At 56.5% G+C, this 21,407-nt stretch overlaps 1 protein-coding gene across 2 annotated transcripts in view; it reads left to right on the forward strand.

The window, feature by feature from the left end:
• Window positions 1–8,348: 8,348 nt before the first annotated feature.
• PLEKHG6 (pleckstrin homology and RhoGEF domain containing G6) overlaps window positions 8,349–21,407 on the forward strand; it is a 16,176-nt gene continuing 3,117 nt past the window's right edge. The window contains exons 1-13 of one of the 2 annotated variants that reach the window (XM_024733127.1): window positions 8,349–8,394; window positions 9,568–9,773; window positions 10,978–11,133; window positions 11,686–11,850; window positions 12,244–12,339; window positions 12,631–12,681; window positions 12,909–13,058; window positions 13,895–14,005; window positions 14,129–14,278; window positions 14,462–14,599; window positions 14,843–14,962; window positions 15,973–16,105; window positions 16,222–16,337. In XM_024733127.1, the coding sequence (XP_024588895.1) occupies window positions 9,636–9,773; window positions 10,978–11,133; window positions 11,686–11,850; window positions 12,244–12,339; window positions 12,631–12,681; window positions 12,909–13,058; window positions 13,895–14,005; window positions 14,129–14,278; window positions 14,462–14,599; window positions 14,843–14,962; window positions 15,973–16,105; window positions 16,222–16,337 (1,524 nt within the window). In that variant the 5' untranslated portion in view covers window positions 8,349–8,394; window positions 9,568–9,635. Of the gene's footprint in view, window positions 8,395–8,778; window positions 8,848–9,567; window positions 9,774–10,977; window positions 11,134–11,685; window positions 11,851–12,243; window positions 12,340–12,630; window positions 12,682–12,908; window positions 13,059–13,894; window positions 14,006–14,128; window positions 14,279–14,461; window positions 14,600–14,842; window positions 14,963–15,972; window positions 16,106–16,221; window positions 16,338–21,407 lie in introns of those variants that run through there. The other variant, XM_024733128.1, reaches the window with a different exon arrangement.

A 21,407-nucleotide genomic window follows, 5' to 3' on the forward strand; every position in this document is an offset into this window, starting at 1 on the left:
TTTTGGTTTTTTTTTTTTGGTTTTTTTTTTTTTTTTTTTTTTTTTGTTTTTTTTTTTTTTTTTTTTTTTTTTTTTTTGTCTTTTTTGTGGTACGCGGGCCTCTCACTGTCGTGGCCTCTCCCGTTGCGGAGCACAGGCTCCGGACGCGCAGGCTCAGTGGCCATGGCTCACGGGCCCAGCCGCTCCGCGGCATGCGGGATCTTCCCGGACCGGGGCGCGAACCTGCGTCCCCTGCATCGGCAGGCGGCCTCTCAACCACTGCGCCACCAGGGAAACCCAGAGAGACCACACTCTTAACCCTCATCCCACAGCCACGTCCCTGTCCAATCTTTAGTTAGTATCTATTTCAAGTTCCATCAGCTGGTGCAGACAGCACCTTCATGGGCTCCGTGGAAGGGACAAGGTCCTACCTTCAAGGAGCACACAGCCTAGTTAAGGAGACGTGACACCCACCGCGGAAAGTTTGGTAACAACAACGGCAGGACGAGTGGCAGGGGTGACGAAAGCAACAGGAGTCAAAGGTAGGAAAGGGTGCGGAGGCTGGAGAGGCCCGAGGGTCGGGCGGGAATTGATCTGGGTGGTGCAGAACGTGCAGAAATGGGTCCTATGGTGAGTCAGGAGGGACAAATAGCTCCCCTTCTTCCTCCCTCCGCGAGGTACTGATGGAGGGGAAGGAAAATGGAGATGGGACGGGGGAGGGGGCCCCTGAGGAAGGTAGTTCTCTAAATCACCTCTCGGTTGTCCCCTCAACCATGAGGATTTTCTGTCGGCCTTGGATATGCACTGAGTCCAGATGCCAAGTACAAGCATGTTCCATTCTCACGTGAGTTTACTACCCGATTTTTTTTTAATCTATTTATTTATTTTTGGCTGCGTTGGGTCTTTGTTGCTGCTTGCCGGCTTTCTCTAGTTGCGGCGAGCGGGGGCTACTCTTCGTTGCGATGCACAGGCTTCTCATTGCAGTGGCTTCTCTTGTTGCGGAGCACGCGCTCTAGGCACGTGGGCTTCAGGAGCTGTGGCACGCGGGCTCAGTAGTTGTGGCGCACGGACTTAGTTGCTCCGTGGCATGTGGGATCTTCCCGGAGCAGGGCTTGAACCCATGTCCCCTGCATTGGCAGGCGCATTCTTAACCACTGAACCACCAGGGAAGCCCTACTACCTGATTTTAAGCGCGGTGGCTTCCCAGAAAAATCTGCCAAAGAGAGGACCAGGGCGGGTGACTTTATAAAGGCAAGGGGATGGGGCTTTGGGACGGGCAATCAGGAAGAGGGCTTAGGAGGAGACAGAAGACTGGAGAGGCTGCACAGATGCTGTGCGCAGTGATATTTTGGGGACGGGGTGATGTGTGAAGATGCTTTTTCACCGCGTAGCATGAGGGATCTTAGTTCCCCAACCAGGGATCGAACCCGTGCCCCCTGCAGTGGAAGCAAGGAGAGGGGAAGCTCAGAGTCTTAACCACTGGACTGCCAGGAACGTCCCATGAAAATGCTCTTTTAAGGAACTCTTGCTGGTGGTGAGCCGCAGGTCCTTGTGCTGCAGGATGCAGCCCTGAGCAAGGGCCAACAGCACTGCTCAGGGCAGTTTCTTTGAATGCTAAGCTGACCTTTAGGATGGAACCAAGGCAGCTGGTTTCTTCTGGTTTTCTTCCCCCACGGCAGGCTTACCCACAGTAACCCACTTATCGTCTACGGGAGAGCGGTGAGAAGTGCAGGCTTTGGGGTCAGACAAATGTGAGTTCAAATCCTGGCTTTTCCCCTTGCTAACTTTGTCCTCACGAGCGTGTCATGTAACCTCTCCGAGCCTGTTCCCTCATCTGTTATAATGAGGCTAATATCTAACTTGTAGGGCTTTTGTGAGGATTGAATGACATTACGCATGTCAAGTGCTAAGTTATTCCTGCACCTAGTAATTGCTTTGTTAAAAAGTTAGCCGTTATTATTATAACAGCCCTAAAGTGTAGTAGTAGTAGCCTCGTTTTACATACAAGGCTGGAGACTTGGGGAAGTCAAGTTCACCTGCCCCAGAAGCCCTTCTGAAGGGCCCTGCCTTTGAACAAAGACAGGAAGGAACACATGAGGCCATGACTGAAGGTCACCTAGGCAGATGGAAAGGATCAATGCAAAATTAGAGTGGAGACGCGCATAAAATAGGGGCGAGGTCAGAGGATGCATGCGCCCAAATGCTCACAGAGGTCTTCTGGTGGAGGCTCATGGTTGGACCAAATGCCCGCTCTGAAGCCCTGTTGGATGTAGGGATTGGATCCCAGCTGTTCCACATGCTGGTTTTGCGTCCTTAGCCAAGTTACTTTACCCCTGAGACTCATTCTTGCATCTAGCAAGCAGGGATAATACCAGCAGCCCTGCTCCACTGGGTTGTGCTGAGGAGAAGGTTGACTGTTCTACACCGAGCACAGCGCCGGGCACGTAGGATGGCTCCTGAAACCTAGGGGCTGCCCACGTGACCCCAAACTGAGAACCTGGGTCTCTGAAGGATGGGGAGAGGATCCAAGGCTTCTGAATGCTGCTAAAATGACCCGAATTGTGGTCCAGTTATCCACAGAGGGGCCTGTGATTCAGAGAAGGGTATTCCCCGGAGCATGAGGAAATTACTATAAGCTTGAGCAGGTGGTATGTGGGTCAGTGATGAGAAGGAACTTCCTGAAATTCAGGGTTGTCAAATTAAATTAGAAAAAGCAATTTGGGACTGTTGTGGCAGCGTCTGCTCTAGGAGTAAAATATCTGCCCATCTTCCTGGGCTGGGCCAGAAGTGTCATAGCGAGATGCGCCCACACGGTCTCTCTGGGCAAATGAGCCTCAGAATACACATGTCACGGCAAGGGCTGGCTGTGAGCCTGGACTCAGTGACAGCGGCCAGAGAGCTCATAGAAGCTGACCATGGTTTGGGGGCAGGGGGCAGGGAGAGCTGTTCGAGCTTTGGAAACATGTACAAGGACTGACCCAAAGCCTTAAGACTCTTCATTCCGTGTGCTTTTTGTGTTTTTTTGTTGTTGTTGTGTTTTCGGTACGTGGGCCTCTCACCGCTCTGGCCTCTCCCGTCGCGGAGCACAGGCTCCGGACGCGCAGGCTCAGCGGCCATGGCTCAAGGGCCCAGCCGTTCCGCGGCATGCGGGATCTTCCCGGACCGGGGCACGAACCCGTGTCCCCTGCATCGGCAGGCGGACTCTCCACCACTGCGCCACCAGGGAAGCCCTCCGTGTGCTTTTGAGTCACTCAGGGGCTGAGCAGGTGGACACCCGGTGTCAGCACAGACCTGAGGGAGGAAACCAAATGACTGTCTGGAGGAAGGGGATGTCACTGATCAGAGCCACTCGAACAAAGGCACGGACTGGGCAGCAGCCTCGCTGGCGGTTGTCAGGCAGCAGTGAGGACCGTCTGCCAAGGACATTAGGCAGCCTTTCTGCACAGGGAGGAGTGTCAGGTTGTGAGACCACATGGCTGCCATCCAGCTGGGAAAGGCCACTCCTGGCCCACAGACCAAGTCAAATCTACCTGCAGTTCCAGGAATTGCCACTAGGGGAGAACACGGCTCCCAAGGACAAGGAGGCAAGTCAAGGCCACGAACTAAAACGCCTCCAGAGATTTTTCACTTTTGCTACCTTCTCCTCATTCTTGAAGGCCTGAGCTCCCTGGGAGGAGAAAGGAGTGGGGTCCCACAGGTGGGGACTCGGTGCCATCGCCTTGGCCTTCCTGAGGAAGTGCCGGGCATCCTGAACCATGGAGGCCCTCCCGGTCTTGCTACGATGCCACAGCCCCTCCGGGGACCCATTGTGTCAGGAGCAGGAGGGGGCCTGGCCAGAGCACAGACCCGAACATTCACACACCTGACTCCAAGGCCTGCCTCAGGAGATCCCAAGCAGGGCCTTTGGGGCCCCCAGCTCCGCTCCTATGCACTTTCCCCATCACCTTCCACCAGAGGCAAAGGCCACACTCTCCCAGTGCCCCGGTCTTGGCTTAATGTGAGAAAAGCATCTGATAAACTCCCTGAGGCAGAGGGAGCCCTTTGTTCCCACCAAGGCAGGCACTGCTAAGCCCGGGTTTTCTCTCTCCAGAGCCGTCATCATCCAGAGAATCCTTCTGGACATAATATTCTAGGACACCCACTACTAATCCATCAGAACTGGTGCACAAGGTACAACTTATGTGGCATGGTTGTCTTAAGGGGCCAGAAGCCTTTAGAAGGAGCGCCACTGAAGAGATGCTGAAGGGCAGTAATGAACCAGCAATGCACAACTGAAGTTAGGGAAGAATTCCAGGTATTTAAAAAACAAAGACCGTCCTTTTGGGCAGGGGCAGAGAGATGACAGCGTAGGCACATCTACCTGCAAGTCCGTTCTATCTGGGTCCTTTAGCAAATCCAGGCCGTTCAACTCCACAGACACCAATGCCAGGCCTGCACAGGCTCCTGTGCTAGGGGCTCCCTGCCCTCAAGGAGTCTAGTGAAGGGCGTGTGCACATAAGCCAACAGCAGCAGAATTAGGCAGAATATGGGTGGTGCCTTTCAAAGAAACACAATGGCCAAGGCATTGAAAGTGGGGAGGAAAGCCATCACTCTGGTTGGAGGATCCTCAGGAAAATGTCCTGAAGGAAGCAGGACCTTGAAGGAGGCAGAAATGGAGATGGGGGGACAAGGGGTCAGGAACGTTAGTTATGCCAGCTGGGGGGAGTGCTTGAGCAAAGGCGTGGAGCCAGGGAAGCCCAGGCAGAGTCAGAGGATGGGGACACATCCAGGGACGGAGCAGGGGAGCAGAAAGTGAAAGCAGGAAGTATGACTGGGGCCATGCCTTGGAGGTCCTTGCATGCCAGCAAGAGGTTTGTCCTCCGAAGCCACCATTCAGAAATCGGCAACTGCGGTGGGATGTCCCCAGGACAGCGGAGGCTCTCAGGAGGCTTTGGGAAGCCTACCCTTTCCCTCTTTCTTTCTAAACACTTCTCTGTGTCTTTGCTCATGCCGTTCCCTCCTCCAGAAATGCCCTTCCCTCCTACTCTGGTCAACAAACTCCTACTCAACCTTAGAGTCCCGGCACAAAGTTCACCTCCTCTGTGAAGCCTTCCCTGGCTCCCTTATGTAGTTATTAGTCCCCCCAAAGTACTCCCCCAGCTCCTGGCTCATTCCTTATATGTAACTTATAGATCAATGTTCTGTCCCGCATTAGTCTATCTGTCTCCCCATTAGTTTGTAATTTCCTGGAAGTCAGGGGCTATCTCTATACTAGGAATTATACTATTCTTATACTAGTCTTCATACTAGGAATGCATATTCTATATACTCCTAGTGCCTTGCACAGAGAACACTGCCAGTAAGTGGGGCAGGGACGGAGGGCATCAGTTCTGGTCTGAGGAGCTGTCAGCTGTGCCCCATGGCCTGGCCTCCTGGTTTTATCTGCTTCACATGACCTGGTGCCTCCCAGCTCTGAGCCCTCAGCTTCTCCCGCCCCCAGCTCTGGAGGGAGGAAGACACACCTCCCATCACCTCCCTCACTGCCAGTGCCTGCTAGTTCCTCATTAACCCAGCTGGCCCCCACCCTGCCCTGAGAGGTGTGGGCTGGCAGAGTTCAGGGATCAAGGGAGCCTCCCTGACCTTTCTGCCCATGAGGAAGGGGAGAAGGGACTAAGGGCCCATTACGCCAGCTCCAGAAGTCACCCTCATGCTGTACTGGACAGAGGCTTTTGATCCTCAGAGTTCTGCTCTTGGACAGACAGACACCTCACTAGCTGTGGGGTCCAGCTGGGAACTTGATGGGGACCATCTGCACTGGGGCAGAAACGGAGGCACCGAGGAGGGATAGGACTCAGGCTAGGGGGAACTCCCTGGTGGTCCTGTGGTTAGGACTCCGCGCTTTCACTGCCGAGGGCGCGGGTTCAATTCCTGGTCAGGGAACTAAGATCCCACAAGCTGTGTGGCACGGCCAAAAAAAGTGTGTGGGGGGGGGCGGAATGTGAGGGAAGGCGGGGTGGGGAGAAAGACACGTATCCAGGTGCCCCCCAGTAGAGGCCAACCCGCCAACCTGACAGCTCTTCCAGCTTCATTCAGCTCCCTGAGCTGTGTTCCCCTCTGAGCCTGTCGCAGGCAGGGGTCTCCTCTCCACAGCGCAGAAGGGACCAGGCAGGCTGTGAGACGAACCATCTGACGAGGCCAGAATGGAACAGATAGAACACAGGAGTCCGGCCTCCCACCCCACACGTTCCTGCGGCCACTCCTCCAGCTTCTTTCCCAGATAATGTCTCCTCCCAGAGAGGCTGGAGACCGGCCCTGGGGCAGTGGCGGGTGGAGGTTGGATCTCAGCCTCGAGACAAGTGAAAGGGTTAACGCTTCTGTGTCCACTGGCCCAGTGTAGCCAGCTCTCTCAGCGCCTGTAAGTCCGGGCTTGCCTCTGGTGTTCTCTCAGTTTCCATTCCTCTCTTACTCCTTCCACTTGGGAGGACACCCTTGGCACCAGCAGTGTGTGGGGTGTCATTTAATACTGCCAGTAATCAGCACCTCCTGTTTACTGGCTCTCTTTCCCTCATGGCTACTCTTGTCATCCCTGAATCCCTCTCTCTCTCTCAGACACACACATGCACGCACACACACACAAACACACACACACACACACGAGGAATGGGAAAAAGGGCTTCTGTCCACCGCAATTCCTGCCCCACACAACTTCTCTCCCTAAAACGGATCCGGATCAACTAGGAGGCAGGAAGCAGGCGGTAGGATGCGGAGAGCTGGAGGTGCCAACAGCCCTTCTGAACTAACAGAGCAATCGCATAACAGCAAGCTCAGAACAAGAGAATAGTGGAGGGCAGACGAAATTAGAAAGTATCAAAGGATAAAGATTCCTCTTCCAGATCCAACAGAGTCATCAGAGTCGAGGATTGGAACACTTCAGATCATTTGTGGGTTTAATATGCCAGCAAAGAGAGGAGAGAGATTGGACACCCTTTCCCCAGTGATACAATGAGAGGATGTCTGTACACTTCACCGCATAGCCATTTTTTAAAATAAATTTATTTATTTATTTTAAATTTATTTTTGGCTGTGTTGGGTCTTCATTGCTGCGCGCGGGCTTTCTCTAGTTGCGGCGAGCGGGGGCTACTCTTTGTTGTGGTGTGCGGGCTTCTCACTGCGGTGGCTTCTCTTGTTGCGGAGCACGGGCTCTAGGTGCGCGGGCCTCAGTAGTTGTGGCTCGTGGGCTCTAGAGCGCAGCCTCGGTAGTTGTGGCGCACGGGCTTACTTGTTCCGCGGCATGTGGGATCTTCCCGGACCAGGGCTCGAACCCGTGTCCCCTGCATTGGCAGGCGGATGCTTAACCACTGCGCCACCAGGGAAGTCCCCGCGTAGCCATTTTACAGAAGGAAGAACCAGGACAGGGTGGCGGGCTGGAGGCATTCAGGCCTGCTCCCCCCACCTCTCCCCCCACACTGGGTCTTCAGCTTCATGATTGTGAGAAGACAATTACCACACATCCGTGGACACTTCTGATTCCATGTCGAGCGTTTCTGTCAGATGATGTGTCCTGATCTGGGAATGTGAAAATGCGCCCTTTATTTTGCTGCCGGCTGTAGGTGCTGGGACGCCCTCCTGAAGCCTTCAATGTGGTTGTTTGCCAGTGAAGAGCGTGGGTGCCCCCATCTGATACCCCTGTCCTCCCAAGCCCCAGACTTGGTTAATGGGAGAAGTGTTGGGTCAGCCTCAGTCTGGCACCAGACGTCATCCCTAGAGCAAAGGTGAAGTCCAACCTTCTACCAGATGGCTGGAGCCGGCAAGCAGAGATAAGGGTCACACTTTGGACTCCACAGCCAGAGGTGGGGGCAGAGCCCCCGGGGTCCGTGAACCCCGACACCCCTTCTGCTGCGGGTCCTGCTCCCCTGCCTGGTTAAAGGAGGAAGACGGGGCCGAGACCAGGGCAGTGGAGGGCTAGTCAGTCACTCACAGCACGCGCAAAGCGAGGTGGGCACCTGCTGCGGGTCACTCAGTCATCACCGCCGCCCGGCCGGGGGGAGGGGGGCGCGGGGGGTTTGCAGCGCGCGAGGGCGGCGGGCAAGCCAGGGTGGGTGGCGACTTCAGGGGCGAGGGGAAGCGGGGAGGGGTCCCTGAGGAGCGAGCCCTCCTCGGCGGGGGAAGGGGGTGGCCGCAGCCCGGGCAGAGCCGCTCGGTCCCCAGGGCCCCACGGGCGCCCACTGCGCCGCGGGTCCGGTGCCCGCGGGAGGGGGAGGAGCCAGCCCGTGGCCCCGCCCCTCCCGGCCCGGCCCCGCGCTGCGCTGCACTGGTCCCGCGGGCCGCTCGGTCCCACACCCGGCCGGGCCGCGAGGTGGGCATCGCCGGGGGAGCAATCGGCGACCGGGGGGCTGGCAGCGCGGGCAGCGGGCGCCGGGACACCTGCGGACACAGGTGAGTGGCGGGAGGGCTGGGGCGGGGCGCCGGGGCTGGGGGCGCGGGGCCGAGAGAAGGGGAAGCCGGGTCAAAGCTCGGAAAGGACCCCGGGGAGGAAGAGGGACTCAGAGCCCTAGGAGGGAGGATTATTGGGAGGGGGCCCGGGAGACAAGGAACGTTGTCCCCTGCTCATAAATCAGAGGAAAAGTAAGGGGCGGGCTGCGCGGGATTCTGGGGCCACCTGGAGGGAGACCAGCACCTGCTTAGGAGGTCTCTCCTCTCCAGGCCCTGCCGCCCCAGTGAGCGGGTCCTCTATCAGGTTTAGGGGGAGGGGATGGCGCCCCGCGCGCGAGGCTCCCAGCCCCACGGAGGAGTTCCCATTGGCTGGGGAAGACCTAACAGAGCCTGCTCCCCCTCGGCTCGTCTGTAAGGCCAGCGGCCGGATAGCTGTCTGTGGCCTGGAGGGTCCAGGTAAGGGGTGGGGCAAGCTTTTCAGTAAAAGACCAGATAGTAAATATTTCAGACTCTGAAGCCGCTGTGGTCTCTGTCACAGCTAGCAGGAACGTAGTCACAGACAACTGGCCAAGGAGGTGATGTGGCTGTGTTCCCATAACACTTTATTTATGGACATGGAAATTTGAATTTCATATAATCTTCGTATGTTGTGAAATATTATTCTTCTTTTGACTTTTTCCAACTATTTAACATGTAAAAAACATTCTTAGCTTGTGGGCTGTGCAAAAACAGGTGGCAGGCGGGGCTGCATCCAACGGGCCCCCTCCAGCTCGCCACCCCAGACACTCATCCCCCACTCCCGTGTTTGGAGGAGGGGAGGGTGTAGCTAGGTGCAAGGGGCATCCTGAATGCCTGGGGGCATCCAGGAACCGAGGGACCCTTGCTCCCAGCTACTCTTAGGACCTCAGCATCCTTTGAGGCCAGGGTAGGAGCTGGTACCCAAAATGCGCAAATGAGAGGGAAGGGGCACGGTTCCAAGGGGCTTCCTACCCAGCGTGTCGGGGTGTGCCCGACCCCCACCAAGTCGTAGATGAGGCAGCTGTGCTCTCCCAGCAAATAGCCTTGGCCTTCCCTCTCCCCTTCCCTCTCTTCCCCTCCCCCTCCCTCCTCTGTCTCGAGCCTGGTGTCACCCACTGATCAAGGTTGGCCCTTCCATTCCTTATTTTCTCTCTGCAGCCTCAGCGGGTCTCTTTCTCCTGAACATTGGAGTTATGACCCTTGGGAGGTGACCCAGGAGAGAAGGGATGCACGCCTTTGATCCACCCAATGAGGGTCGCCTCCAAGGACTGGTGGCCTCCCGCATTGAGACCTATGGGGGCCGGCTTCGGACCTCCACCCTGAGTACTCCTGGTAGCCTCTATCCCCGAGGAGGCCCCGTGCTGGTGAGTCCAGGCTGTGTCCCAAAGGTGACCGGGGTGGGGCAGGGGGGAGGACACCCAGGCTTTCAAGTCTCTGTCCCCTTGCCAGGCCTTGGACTGCTCTATTCTTAGCCCGCACCCCTGCCTTCTTTCGTGGGTTGTGAGGATGGCCGTGCTGGGCCAGGTTCCCGGGACTCCACACCCATCCCAGACAGATGGGGCAGGTGAGGCAGAGAGCCAGGAGGGGCCAGGCCCTCAGTGCTGTTAGACTGGTCACAGGCACAGAGCTGGTGGGGAAGGTCACCAAACCCAGGGTTTGGCACCTCCCAGACTCCCACCTCTACTTGGGAGGAGCTGGTGGGCTCCTTGAAACCTGCCTGCCTCTGAGTCAGGCCTGGAAGAAGAACAAAGGTTCAAGGTGTTCCTGCTCTACAGGTGGGGAGGGGTGTGAGGGCTTGCCCACCTCCACCCCAGCTCCACCCTCCTGTCGGCCTCCAGTGCTAACCAAAGAAATGGGCGTGGAGGTGCAGCAGTCTTTCTCTCAGCCTCTAGGCTCTCCCTCCACCTTGAGGTCAGTTCTGCTTCCGGCCGAGGGTACCCCCTGCCTGACTGGAGGAGGGTTTGGCCCTGGGAGGCAGCTGAGGGTGGGAAGGGAGACTAGGATGTCTGTGGGGTAAATCAGGCCATGGGCAGATCAAGGAATGTGACCAGGCCTGCCCAGGAGGAGACTTCTGGGCCAGGCCTCAGCTTCGCACACGGAAGGGCAGCCACTCCCAGCTGGATGGGACATGCCCCGGGGAGGAGGCTGCACGTGTGAGTGCCCCCATCCCCACGTGCGCAGGAGGCTGTGAGGGCCCCAGAATGCGTGTGCACCGGGCGCCGTGCAGGCACGGCCGTGGTGCAGGGAGCACACACGGGAGTGGGACTGGAGGGGGACACTGGGACACACGCAGAGCCTGGGCATGTGCGTGCCAGAGCTGCTGCTCTGCACGAGGCCCCCCGGGGACCTGGGCCCGGCGGGCCCCTGCCTGGCTCAGTGGCCTCCCTGGAAGTGGCTGCTGTGACTCAGGGCCACAGTGGCTCTCACCAAACTGGTTTGAGGGGAGAGGTGAGCCGGCCCAACTTGCTGGTGTAGGGGATGCTGTCCGGAGCCAAGCCAGGCCCCACTGCTTGTCTGGGACTCCTGTGGGGAGAGGACACCCCCAGGACTCCCCCACTCCTCCTCCAGGATCCCAGTGGCCGACACCTCCAAGGCTATGTCCGCTTTACCAAGGGTTCTGGCCCGGCCCGAGGCCTGTCTCCCCTGAGGCTGCGAGAACCAGAGCCTGAGAAGAGGCATGGAGGCCCCTTTGGGGTTGGGACACATCACTTCCCCAAACTCAAGGTAAGGGGTCCCTCTCCTCCCATCCCCAAGCTCACAGCCTGAGCTGCGACGTCCTCCAGAGACCATCAGAGCTGAGAACATGGGAGCCCCTCCAAGAAGCAGGGTGCGGCTCTGTCTAGAGACCTCTCAGGGGAGCATCTCTAAGCCAGGCTGCCTCATAAAGATGTCCGTTTGATGGGCAAGTGTCAAAATGTTCCTGAGACCACTGGTTCCCTAAGTCCCGTTCTGGTCTCCACCTGAAGGTCCCTCTGAAGGGTTCTGTCTCAGGAGAGCCCTGGAAGCTATCTTTCTGGTCAGGGAGCCCAGGTCAGACCCCTCTGTCCAGGGACCTTTCTGCAGACCTTTCTGCCTCTCCATGCGTGTTCCGGCAGCACCCTGTACCCTGTAATCCCAGCCAGGATTGATCCTTGTCCCTCGGGCCTGCATGTCCTCACTCAAGCTCAGGGCAACTTGCCAACACACACACACACACACATACACACACACACACACACACGCAGCCGTTCCCGGGCCAGGAAGCGGCCAGGACTAATCCCCTCTCGGTGCCCCCAGGAAGTCACCAGAGCCCACAAGCTGGAGGTGAGGCTGCACACGTTCAGCATGTTTGGGATGCCCCGCCTGCCCCCAGAGGACCGGCGGCACTGGGAGATCGGAGAGGACGGTGACAGCAGTCTGGCCATTGAGAAGTCCTGGAAGGAGCTGGTGCCTGGACACAAGGTGGGCCCGGGACACAGTGTCTGACCCCGTGGGGGTCCTAGACACACACACACACACACACACACACACACACACACACACACACACCCCTCACCTCTGCCCCGGAGGAGGGAAAGGCCTTGGGAAGTGGGGTCTGCAGGGACAGCACTTGGAGGCATCTTGCTGTAGCTTCAGATCCCGGCCCTGCCACATACTAGCGAGACCTCCGTCAAGACAGCAAACCTCTCTGCGTCTCGGTCACCTCCTCTGTGACCTGGGGATAACACCCCCTACACACTGGAGGATTGGTGGAGGGTTAAAGGTTTCTGTGCAGTAGATCTGGTAGCATTCAGCAGATGGCAGCTGCTGGTCTTGCCATCATTCCCCAGCTGAACCAGCCCTATCCCCACCCAGGAGATGAGCCGGGAGCTCTGCCACCAGCAGGAAGCGCTGTGGGAGCTACTGACCACCGAGCTCATCTACGTCCGGAAGCTCAAGATCATGACGGATGTGAGGCGCCCTACCCCTGCCACATCCCCGGCAGCCCCGCCCCCGGGCCCCATCCTTGGACCTTTACCGTGTCCCTCGAATCACTCCCCCCACCCGGTTCTCCAGACCGGAAGGGGCACGGCTGTTGGGGAGAAGGGGCAGGACATCAAGGTCCCCCTGACCTGAGACCCGCCCGGTGTCTTGGGAGAGAGGCTCGCGGTATGAAGGTGGGGGTGGGGATGCTGTGAAGGGCTGGCTAGGCCGGGGTCTGAGAGGAGGAGGTCAGACGCTGAAAGCCCTCCCTGCATCCAGTTCCTAGCCGCCGGTTTGCTGAACTTGCAACGAGTGGGGCTGCTGACAGAAGTGAGTGGGCACTCGGGGTGTGGGACCCAGGGAGTGGGGGCGGGGTCACAGAGCGGAATTGCAACCCCCATTTACCCTGCCCTCCCCACTCCCCTCCTTGCTCTAGACCCCAAGCAGGCTGCAGGTCCCACCCAGCCCCTGCCACTCGGGCTTAGCCGTCCCTGCCTGCCCACCGCCCGTGCTGCCCACAGGTCACCTGCCGAGGCATGTTCCGCTCCCTCCTCCAGGTGTCAGCTGAGACCCTGTTTGGAAATGTCCCTAGCCTGATCCGAGCCCACCAGAGCTTTTGGGAAGAGGTGCTGGGGCCCACCCTGGAGGAGACGCGAGCCTCGGGCCAGCCTCTGGACCCTGTCAGCCTGCAAAACGGCTTCCTGTCGGTGAGGCGGGGAGAAGGGCCCCATCTGGATGGGGCAGGACTGGGAGAGCCCCAAGGGGTCCTGTCCACTGGAATGCTCATACCACTGGCACCCTGCCGTGATCGAGGGGGTCCAAGGGCACGACCCCTACCCCTAAATACCACCTCACCTCTTACCTTCATTCCACCAGTGTGACCTCTGTCCCGAAGGCTCTTTGGGCTTCTGGAGCCCCCAGAGGGAGGGCAGCTATCTCAGGGAAGGGCTACACCTAAGCTCTCACCGACCATGAAATCTTATGTCCGGGACAGAGACCCATCGACAACAAGCAGCAGGGGCCTAAGCGACTTGCCCCTCAGGGGCCTAGGGGGAGGGGATGTGAAAGGCCACAGGGTACCCAGAGCGTGAAGGGTGATAAGAGAAAGCAAGAGGCCCAGGATCTGACTTCCTCCCAGTTCACTGGCCAGGGAAACGTGGCCTTGCAGAGTTGGATTGGGGTAGAGAGGCAGGGGGACAGTCTCCTGGGGGCCGTTGGTGGCCCTCTTCCCCAGGAGCAGGGCTCTGGGCAAGCCTCAGGTCACCACCCCGTGGCTGGGCTGAAATGGGATCCGCAGTGCCCTGAAAACGGTCCAGCTAAATTATTGATGGCGGGTGAGGTCCAGAGCGGTGGGGCGTGGCGGGGGCTGAGGATGGAGCTCAGAGGGCGGCAGCGGGTCGGCCCCTCGGAACCTCAACTCCTCCTTGGAATCCAGAGAGGGGGGCTGGAAGTGGTGGGGGGTTGGGATTGGCGGGAGCTGGACTAAGGATCTAGGCCAGGCTCCTTCCCCTGCCCGCTCCCCGCCCCACACCTGTCCCTCCAGTTCAGCCAGCGCTTCCAGCCCTACGTCCTGTACTGCCTGCGAGTGAAGCAGACCATGGCCTACGCCTGGAAGCAGCAGGACAACAACCCTCTCTTCCACACCTTCGTGCAGGTGGGAGAGGGGCTGCTGGGGAAGGGGGATGCGGCGGACCTTGCTCCAAGGCTGAGGGTATCCCCGGGGCGGGGCAGGAGGGTGGCTTGCAGCCCCCTGACCCCTGCCCACCTTCCCTGGCAGTGGTGTGAGAAGCACAAGCGCTCGGGGAGGCAGACGCTGGGGGACCTCCTCATCAAGCCCCACCAGCGCATCACCAAGTACCCACTGCTGCTCCAGGCTGTGCTCGAGAGGAGTCCCGAGGCCCGCGCCCGGGAGGCCCTGACCGCCATGGTAGGGGCCACTGGGGCTGGACCCTCGGGAGTTGGGGGCTGGTGAGTGGGGACGCATCTCCAGGGACTCTTGAGGTCTCTTTCCTTACGTGTGTGTGCCAGCGTGGCACTGGTGTCGTTGTCTGGGTGGGATGTACAGACGAGGAGCTGAGCTGTCCTCCCTCCACACCCCACCCTCACCTAGATCGCGGCGGTGGAGTCATTCCTCCGACACATCAACAAGCAGGTGCGCCAGGGTGAAGAGCAGGAGAGCTTGGCGGCTGCAGCCCAGCGCATCGGGCCCTACGAGGTCCTGGAGCCGTCCAGCGAGGAGGTGGAGAAGGTGAGAGAGGCGGAGGGAAGGGGGCGTCCAAAAAAGCAAGGCCCCCAGGAAAACGGATGAAGCCGAGGCCTGCAGCGGGAGAGGCAGAGGTGCCGTGGGCTGTGTGTGCCCATCCTTCCTTCCCGAGGGTGAGGGTCCCAGGGGCCAGGTGCAAAGGAGTGAAACGAAGGCACTGGGATGCTTCCTGTCCTCCAAGAGGCAGGATGCCCAGTGCCCCGCTCCTGTGCTCTCTGCACCCCTCAGAACCTGCGTCCATTCTCCACGCTGGACCTGATGGCCCCCATGCTGGGGGTTGCTTCTGAGCACACCAGGCAGCTGCTGCTTGAGGGGCCTGCACGCATGAAGGAGGGACGAGAAGGGAAGGTGAGGGGGCTGTGGGAGGAGCGAAGAAGATGGGAGAGAACTAAGAGAAAGAAGGGAGAGACGGTGGGACACGGGATGCGTCAGAAGGCTGGGAATGGGAGAAGAGGGGTGTGTGTGTGTGTGTGTGTGTGTATGTGTGTGTGTGTGTCTGTGTGTGTCTATGTGTCTCTGTGTGTGTCTGTGGGTGTCTGTATGTCTATGTGTGTGTCTGTATGTGTCTGTGTGTGTATGTATGTGTCTGTGTCTATGTGTGTCTGTGTGTATCTGTGTGTCTCTGTATGTGTCTATGTGTGTATCTATGTGTGTGTCTGTGTGTGTGTCTGTATCTATGTGTCTGTATGTGTCTATGTGTGTATCTATGTGTGTCTGTGTGTGTATCTGTGTGTGTGTCTATGTGTGTATCTATGTGTGTCTGTGTGTGTATCTGTGTGTGTCTGTGTGTTTCTGTGTGTATCTATGTGTGTCTGTGGGTGTCCGTATGTCTATGTGTGTGTCTGTATGTGTCTATGTGTGTCTGTATGTGTCTATGTGTGTGTGTCTCTGTGTGTATCTATGTGTGTGTCTATATGTGTCTCTGTGTGTATTTATGTGTGTCTGTGGGTGTCTGTATGTGTATCTGTGTGTGTGTCTGTGTGTGTCTGTGTGCGTATCTATGTATGTATGTGTGTGTGTATGTGTGTCTGTGCCTTTGTATGTGTGTGTCTGTGTCTGTGTGTGTCTGTGTGTCTGTGTGTGTGTCTGTGTCTATGTGTGTCTGTGTGTGTCTTTGTGTGTGTTTCTGTGTGTGTTGGGAAGAGGACGTGGTTCTGGCTTTGCTCTGCTTGCTGGCATGGCCCTGAGTCAGCCACTTTCCTACCTGTAAAGTGAGAGAGGGCCCAAAGCAGCACGGCTCCCAGCTGTCTTATCCCACAGCTCTGCACCCGCCCACACACCCATGCGTGAGCCCCGACCCCTGTCCCGCCTGCTCCCTGCTCCAGCTGACCCTCGTCTCTCTCTTCGCTTGCCCCCAGCTGGATGTGTACCTGTTCCTCTTCTCTGATGTCCTCTTGGTGACCAAGCCCCTTCGCAGGGCAGACAAAGCCAAGGTTATCCGCCCGCCCCTCATGCTGGAGAAGCTTGTGTGCCGACCGCTCCGAGATGCGAGTATGTCTTTCCTGGGGGAAACTTTTCCTTCTCCTTCCCATCGGCTGGAGAAGGAGAGGTTGGGAAGGGGATCAGATAAAGTCCAGCCCTGGAAGCAGACCTTCTCCTCCACCCAGGCAGCTTCCTGCTTATCCACCTCACCGAATTCCAGTGTGTCTCCAGCGCCCTCACTGTGCACTGTCCCAGCGCTACAGACCGTGCCCTGTGGCTGGAGAGGACCCAGCAGGCCCAGGTATGTGAAGCCAGGTGTGGGAGCAGGGGGATGGCGGGGCCCCGGAGCTCAGATCCGGTGCACAAGAGTGGAGGAAGGGGAGAGAGAGGGTGGGGTGCACACAGCTTCAGACTGGACCTCCTGCCCCTCCGGTGCACCCTCGAGATGGAGACACAGCCTTGACCAACCTTAAGAGGATGGAAGAGGGACTTCCCTGACGGTCCAGTGGCTAGGACTCCACGCTTTCACTGCCGAGGGTGCAGGTTCAATCCCTGGTCAGGGAACTAAGATCCTGCAAGCTGCATGGTGTGGCCAAAAAAAAAAAAGTATAAAAAAAAAGAGCACAGAAGAAAGCCTTTGGCCAGCTAGGGTACCAGTCCCTGGGAGAGCCAAGGTAGCCTCCCCTGAAGGTTCCGGGGCTGTGAAACAATTAACTGCTGAACTTGAGCTTCCGTTCGGCAGACATGAACGGGGCACCTGCTGGGTGCGCACAGGCTGGGTGCTGGGGAATCAGAAAAGAATACAATGCCATTTCTTCCCTCACAGAATACACGCTGCAGCCTAGCTAGACAAACAAGTACGCAAATAACAGAAACGTGCGGACGGAACGGAGTTAGGACAGGGAAGGGAGTGGTTCGCTCTGCCTGGTGGGTTGGTTGGGAGAGGGACAGTGCAGAGGACAGGTGCTTCAGAGGACAGAGGAGGCTTCGCAGAGGAGCTACTTTCTGAGCACCGCGGGCGGATATCTAGGAGCACGTCAGGGGAACAAGGTGGGCAGGAAAGGCATTCCAGATGGAGAGCAGAGTGTGCGAGGGTCGGAAATCGGAAGCAGTTGTGTGTGTTGAGTTCACCATCAGCTGAGTGGTTGGCGTTACCAGGGCACCAAGCACAAGGGCGGCACAACGGCAGAGAGGCCAGGAGGGAGGTGCCACCAGATCATGCCCATCCCTGGATGCCGTGCCGGGGAACTTGAACTTTGTCCTGCAAGTGACACAGAGGCAGTAAAAATGTTAACTAGTGGAGTGGAGTGATGCAGTGGGGACAGATTTATGCAACAAAAGCCGAAGGAGTTCAAAAGGAGGGAGACCCGGATGGAGCCATATTGGTTACTGCTTGGTGCCTTAAAGCAACAGAAACATTCTCTCGCAGTTCTGGAGGCGGGAAGTTGAAAATCAACATGTCAGCCGGGCAATGCTTCCTCTCCATAGCTCTAGGGGAGCATCCTTCCCGGCCTCTTCTGGCTCCTGGGGGCTCCAGGTGTTCCTTAGCCTATGGCAGCATCACTCCACTCTCTGCCTCTATCTTCACGTGGTCTTCCTCTCCATGTGTCTCTGTGTCCCAATCTCCCTTTCTTGTCTCTTAGAAAGACACCGGTCATTAACCCAAAATCCAGGATGACCTCTTCTTGAGATCCTGCACTGAGGGTCTATGCACATCTGCAAAGACCCTTTTTCGAAACAAGGCCACTCACATTCACAGATTCTGGGGGTCAGGACCTAGACCCATCTTTCTGGGGCCACTATTCAACCCACTACAGGAGCAGGATTGCCAAAGAAGAGGGAAGATTTGAGTTGGACTTTAAGGATGGGGAAGACCCTGAGCAGAAGACTCAAGGGAGAAATTGGGCTGGATTTATTTGGGGGACAACCAGCATGTCTGTCTGAGTCTGGAGGGAAGGGTTTTGTGTGGAGCCAGTGATGAGACGCCAAGTTCTAGGGGACCCCAGCGCCTGTAGAAGAGGGTGGGCTGGACGAGACTGAATTGAATTGGGTTGCCAAGTTGACACCAGAGCCACCATAGATTCTTTGAGCAAGGGAAGGCCATGGTGAAATCCGTGTGTTTTGTCTTGAACTGTCAGGTGGCAATGTGACAGGTGGGCTGGAGGCAGGAGAGATTGGTGGCAGGAGATTTCCCGTACTAGTTTGCGGATGAAACATAGAGGTTGAGTGCCACGGCCTTAGGGACATGGTGCAAAAAAAGAAGAAAAGAAGAAGAAAGGAGCTGAAGAAGAAAGAAGAGACAGGTGAGCCTTAGGGAGACCGATAGAAGCCTCTACCGAGCCCATGGTTCAGACCCCAGCTCTGCCCCTTACTAGCTGGGTGACCCTTGGTGAGTTATGTGGCCTCCCTAGTCTTCCGTTTCTTCACCTGCAAAATGGATATAAATAATAACAGTCCTTGTCTCATAGGGAAGATTCAAAGAAACCATTCAGATTAAGTAGGCAACTTGGTGCCTTGGTAACTCAGGACCACAAGGACAAAGGATGACTTGCTTCCGAGGTTCCTGTGTGAAAGGCTGCTTTGGCAATGACAACTGGGATCATTAGAAAGGGAAACCTGTTTGTCTAGTTGTTGCTTCCTGGGTGGCGTGGGGCATGGGTAGCAAGGTTTACTTTTAATCAGAAGCACTTTGGAAATGAGGTAATGGGAGACAGCCAAGTGGAGACCTTTCAGGGGTTTGTGGAAACACAGACTAGAGTTCAGGCGAGAAATGAGGGTGAACTATGAAAATTGCCAAGAGAGCAGATCCTAAAAGTTCTTTTCGCAAGGAAAAAACTGTAACAACGGTGACGAATGTTCACTAGACGTCGTGTGGATCACTTCATATGTACACAAATGTGGAATCATTATGTTGTACACGTGAAACTAATATGTCAATTACACCTCAATTTTTTATAAAAAGAAGAGGCATTTTGAACAAGAAATCATAGTGTAGACGATTTCTAAAGAATGCAACGGCACTATTTTTAAAGAGTTTAAATCAAAGTAGTGCTACTCATAGGACTTGCTTTAATGAGCAGATTATAATGATTTGCCGTTTGCACATCAGGTAATTAGGGCTTTGAAACTTTGGAGGATGCGTAAAAACAGTCTTGTCCTTTAAACAATTTTAAGCATTCTTCCCACAGTCTTACCTATGGCATCGTATCAAGATGTGGAGAGCTTATTCGAGAAAAGGAAAACCAGAGCTTAGTCTCTGTTTAAACACTGTACTTAAAGATTCGGAATTATGAGAGTAAAAAATAAATAGGAGGTTTATGCCATTAAAAAAATAAAAGAAAAAAGGATGAAAGATCTTGAGCCTCAAGATCTTGTGTCCTCCAGCCCTTCGGGGCTGTCATTTCCTTGGATACCTAAACACGATAGTGACAGCGTCCAGGAAGCCAGAGGTAGGGGACAGGGTGTGGGTCATCTGCCCTGACCCCTGCTCCAGGCCGGATCAGAGTCCCCTCTCTCTTTGCAGTGGGGCCTCCTCTCTACACCACCGCCCCCCAGCCCAAGAAGAGACCCCCCCACCTTCTCCTTAGAACCCCCAGGGGAACCACTAAAGATTGCTGGTATTTTATTACACAAACTAATTTAGCCCCCAGGAGTTTTACTCCACGCTAACTGAGGTAGAGAAGGCATTTCCAATACCTAACCGAGCAGCGCACAAGCTCCCCACGTCCCCTTGCAAAACCAAGAACCCTGAAACTTTGAAATGAGTTTGTCCTGCTACTGCCTCACACCAAAGTCTTAGGGAAAATCCTTTTCGCAGTTACCACCAGTCCTTGTAAACTGAAGAGGACCGTAGAATACCTACTGATCCTAGGGGTCAGGGTGTTTTTTCTCCGCCTTACAGAATCGTACATATGTAGATTTATTCCTAGCCGGTCTGGCTGTGTGGCTTCAGCTTTTAGAGAAAATGAGCTTCTCAAGAGGAGAGACACTGAATCTTGGGAAATGCCCATGTTTAGGGGCTGGGAAGAGGAAAATGAACCAGTGCTGGGAACAAGGAGCTATCAGAGACGAGGCCAAGACGTGAACGGAGGAAAGAGGTGGGCTCGGAGGGCCCGCAGCCCAGCTCTCACTCATTATCTGCGTCAATTCTCTCAGCTCCGGCCCCACCTGGGAACTGCAGGGATGATGGGAACCACCTTGCAGGACAGACGGGAGAGTTATGTTTGTAAGCTGCTTGACACGCGCCCGGCACTTAATGGGGGTTCCATACATGTTTATTGTTGTCAACTTTAGAAGATGCCAACATCTTCTAAAGGCCAGGGGTGCCTGGCCGAGGGCACCTTCAAGAGATGGTTTTCGTCCGTGATGGGAGACTTGGGGAGGGCAGCGGGTGAATTTGGGAGCCGCTCCAGGGGCAGCAGGGAGAGGAGGCATTTCTTCCCAAGGCTTCAGTTCCCCACCAGGGCAAAGGAAGAAGAACCGTGGCGTCGGGGGAGCCCTCCCTTTTCCCGGCTTTGTGGGGCTGTCACATTCAGGCCCAGGTACCAGTTTCCTCTTCCTTTCCCACCCTGCCCCCAACACGTCTCTCCTCCTACCCAAGCTGTGAAAATCCTCCCAGGGTTGCTAGAGAGCCTTTGGGGTGGCCGGGGGCCCTTCAAACAGCCCGGTCCCTGGTACCTGAGGTGTCGGGTCCTCCATCCCCACCCCACCCCTTGCCTCCCTGCTTCTTCCCAGGTGGGCCCACGGGAGAGTTTAGTGGAGATGCTTGTATGGGACAGACGTTCCTTCCAGACCACCCCCCAGCTGCCTTCCTCCCAGTTCTTTTCCTCCACACACCATCTCTATCCTGGACATCCCAAAGATAAACTTGAACTTGAGTCATATGGGGCCAAAGGGCATCTCAGCAGGCTGCCCCAGCCTCACCCTGACCCCAGCCCCACCCTGACCCCAAGAGCGGCTCCTCCCACCCTCCTTACTCTGCACAGCTGGGAGATGCGGAAAAGGTCACAGGACCTGGCCTGGTGTGCTGGTCTCCTGCCCCCAGACACCATCATCCCTGGCTCTGGCCGACAGTGCAAGTCTTGTGAGACTGCTGAGAATCCTTGCATGAGACAGTGGCTGGGAAGCCAGGGCAGGAAAATTGGAAATACAAGCCTGAGGTCATTTTCCTGTCCCTGTTCATCCTTTTCTCCAACATGTCTCTTGTACAGACCCAGCTACCCCCCACCCCGTTGTGTTTCTGGAGAGGCTTTGGGAAGGTCCAGAGTTGCCTAAGAATTGCTGTTCATATACCTGAAGGGGGTGAGGGGAGGGGCATATTCAAATCACTTAACCAGAATGGAACGGGCATCAACCAATCAGAGTAGAGCTT

The sequence above is a fragment of the Neophocaena asiaeorientalis genome, unplaced genomic scaffold, assembly GCF_003031525.2.
Source record: "Neophocaena asiaeorientalis asiaeorientalis breed wild unplaced genomic scaffold, Neophocaena_asiaeorientalis_V1.1 scaffold150, whole genome shotgun sequence".
Classification (NCBI taxonomy): Eukaryota; Metazoa; Chordata; class Mammalia; order Artiodactyla; family Phocoenidae; genus Neophocaena; species Neophocaena asiaeorientalis.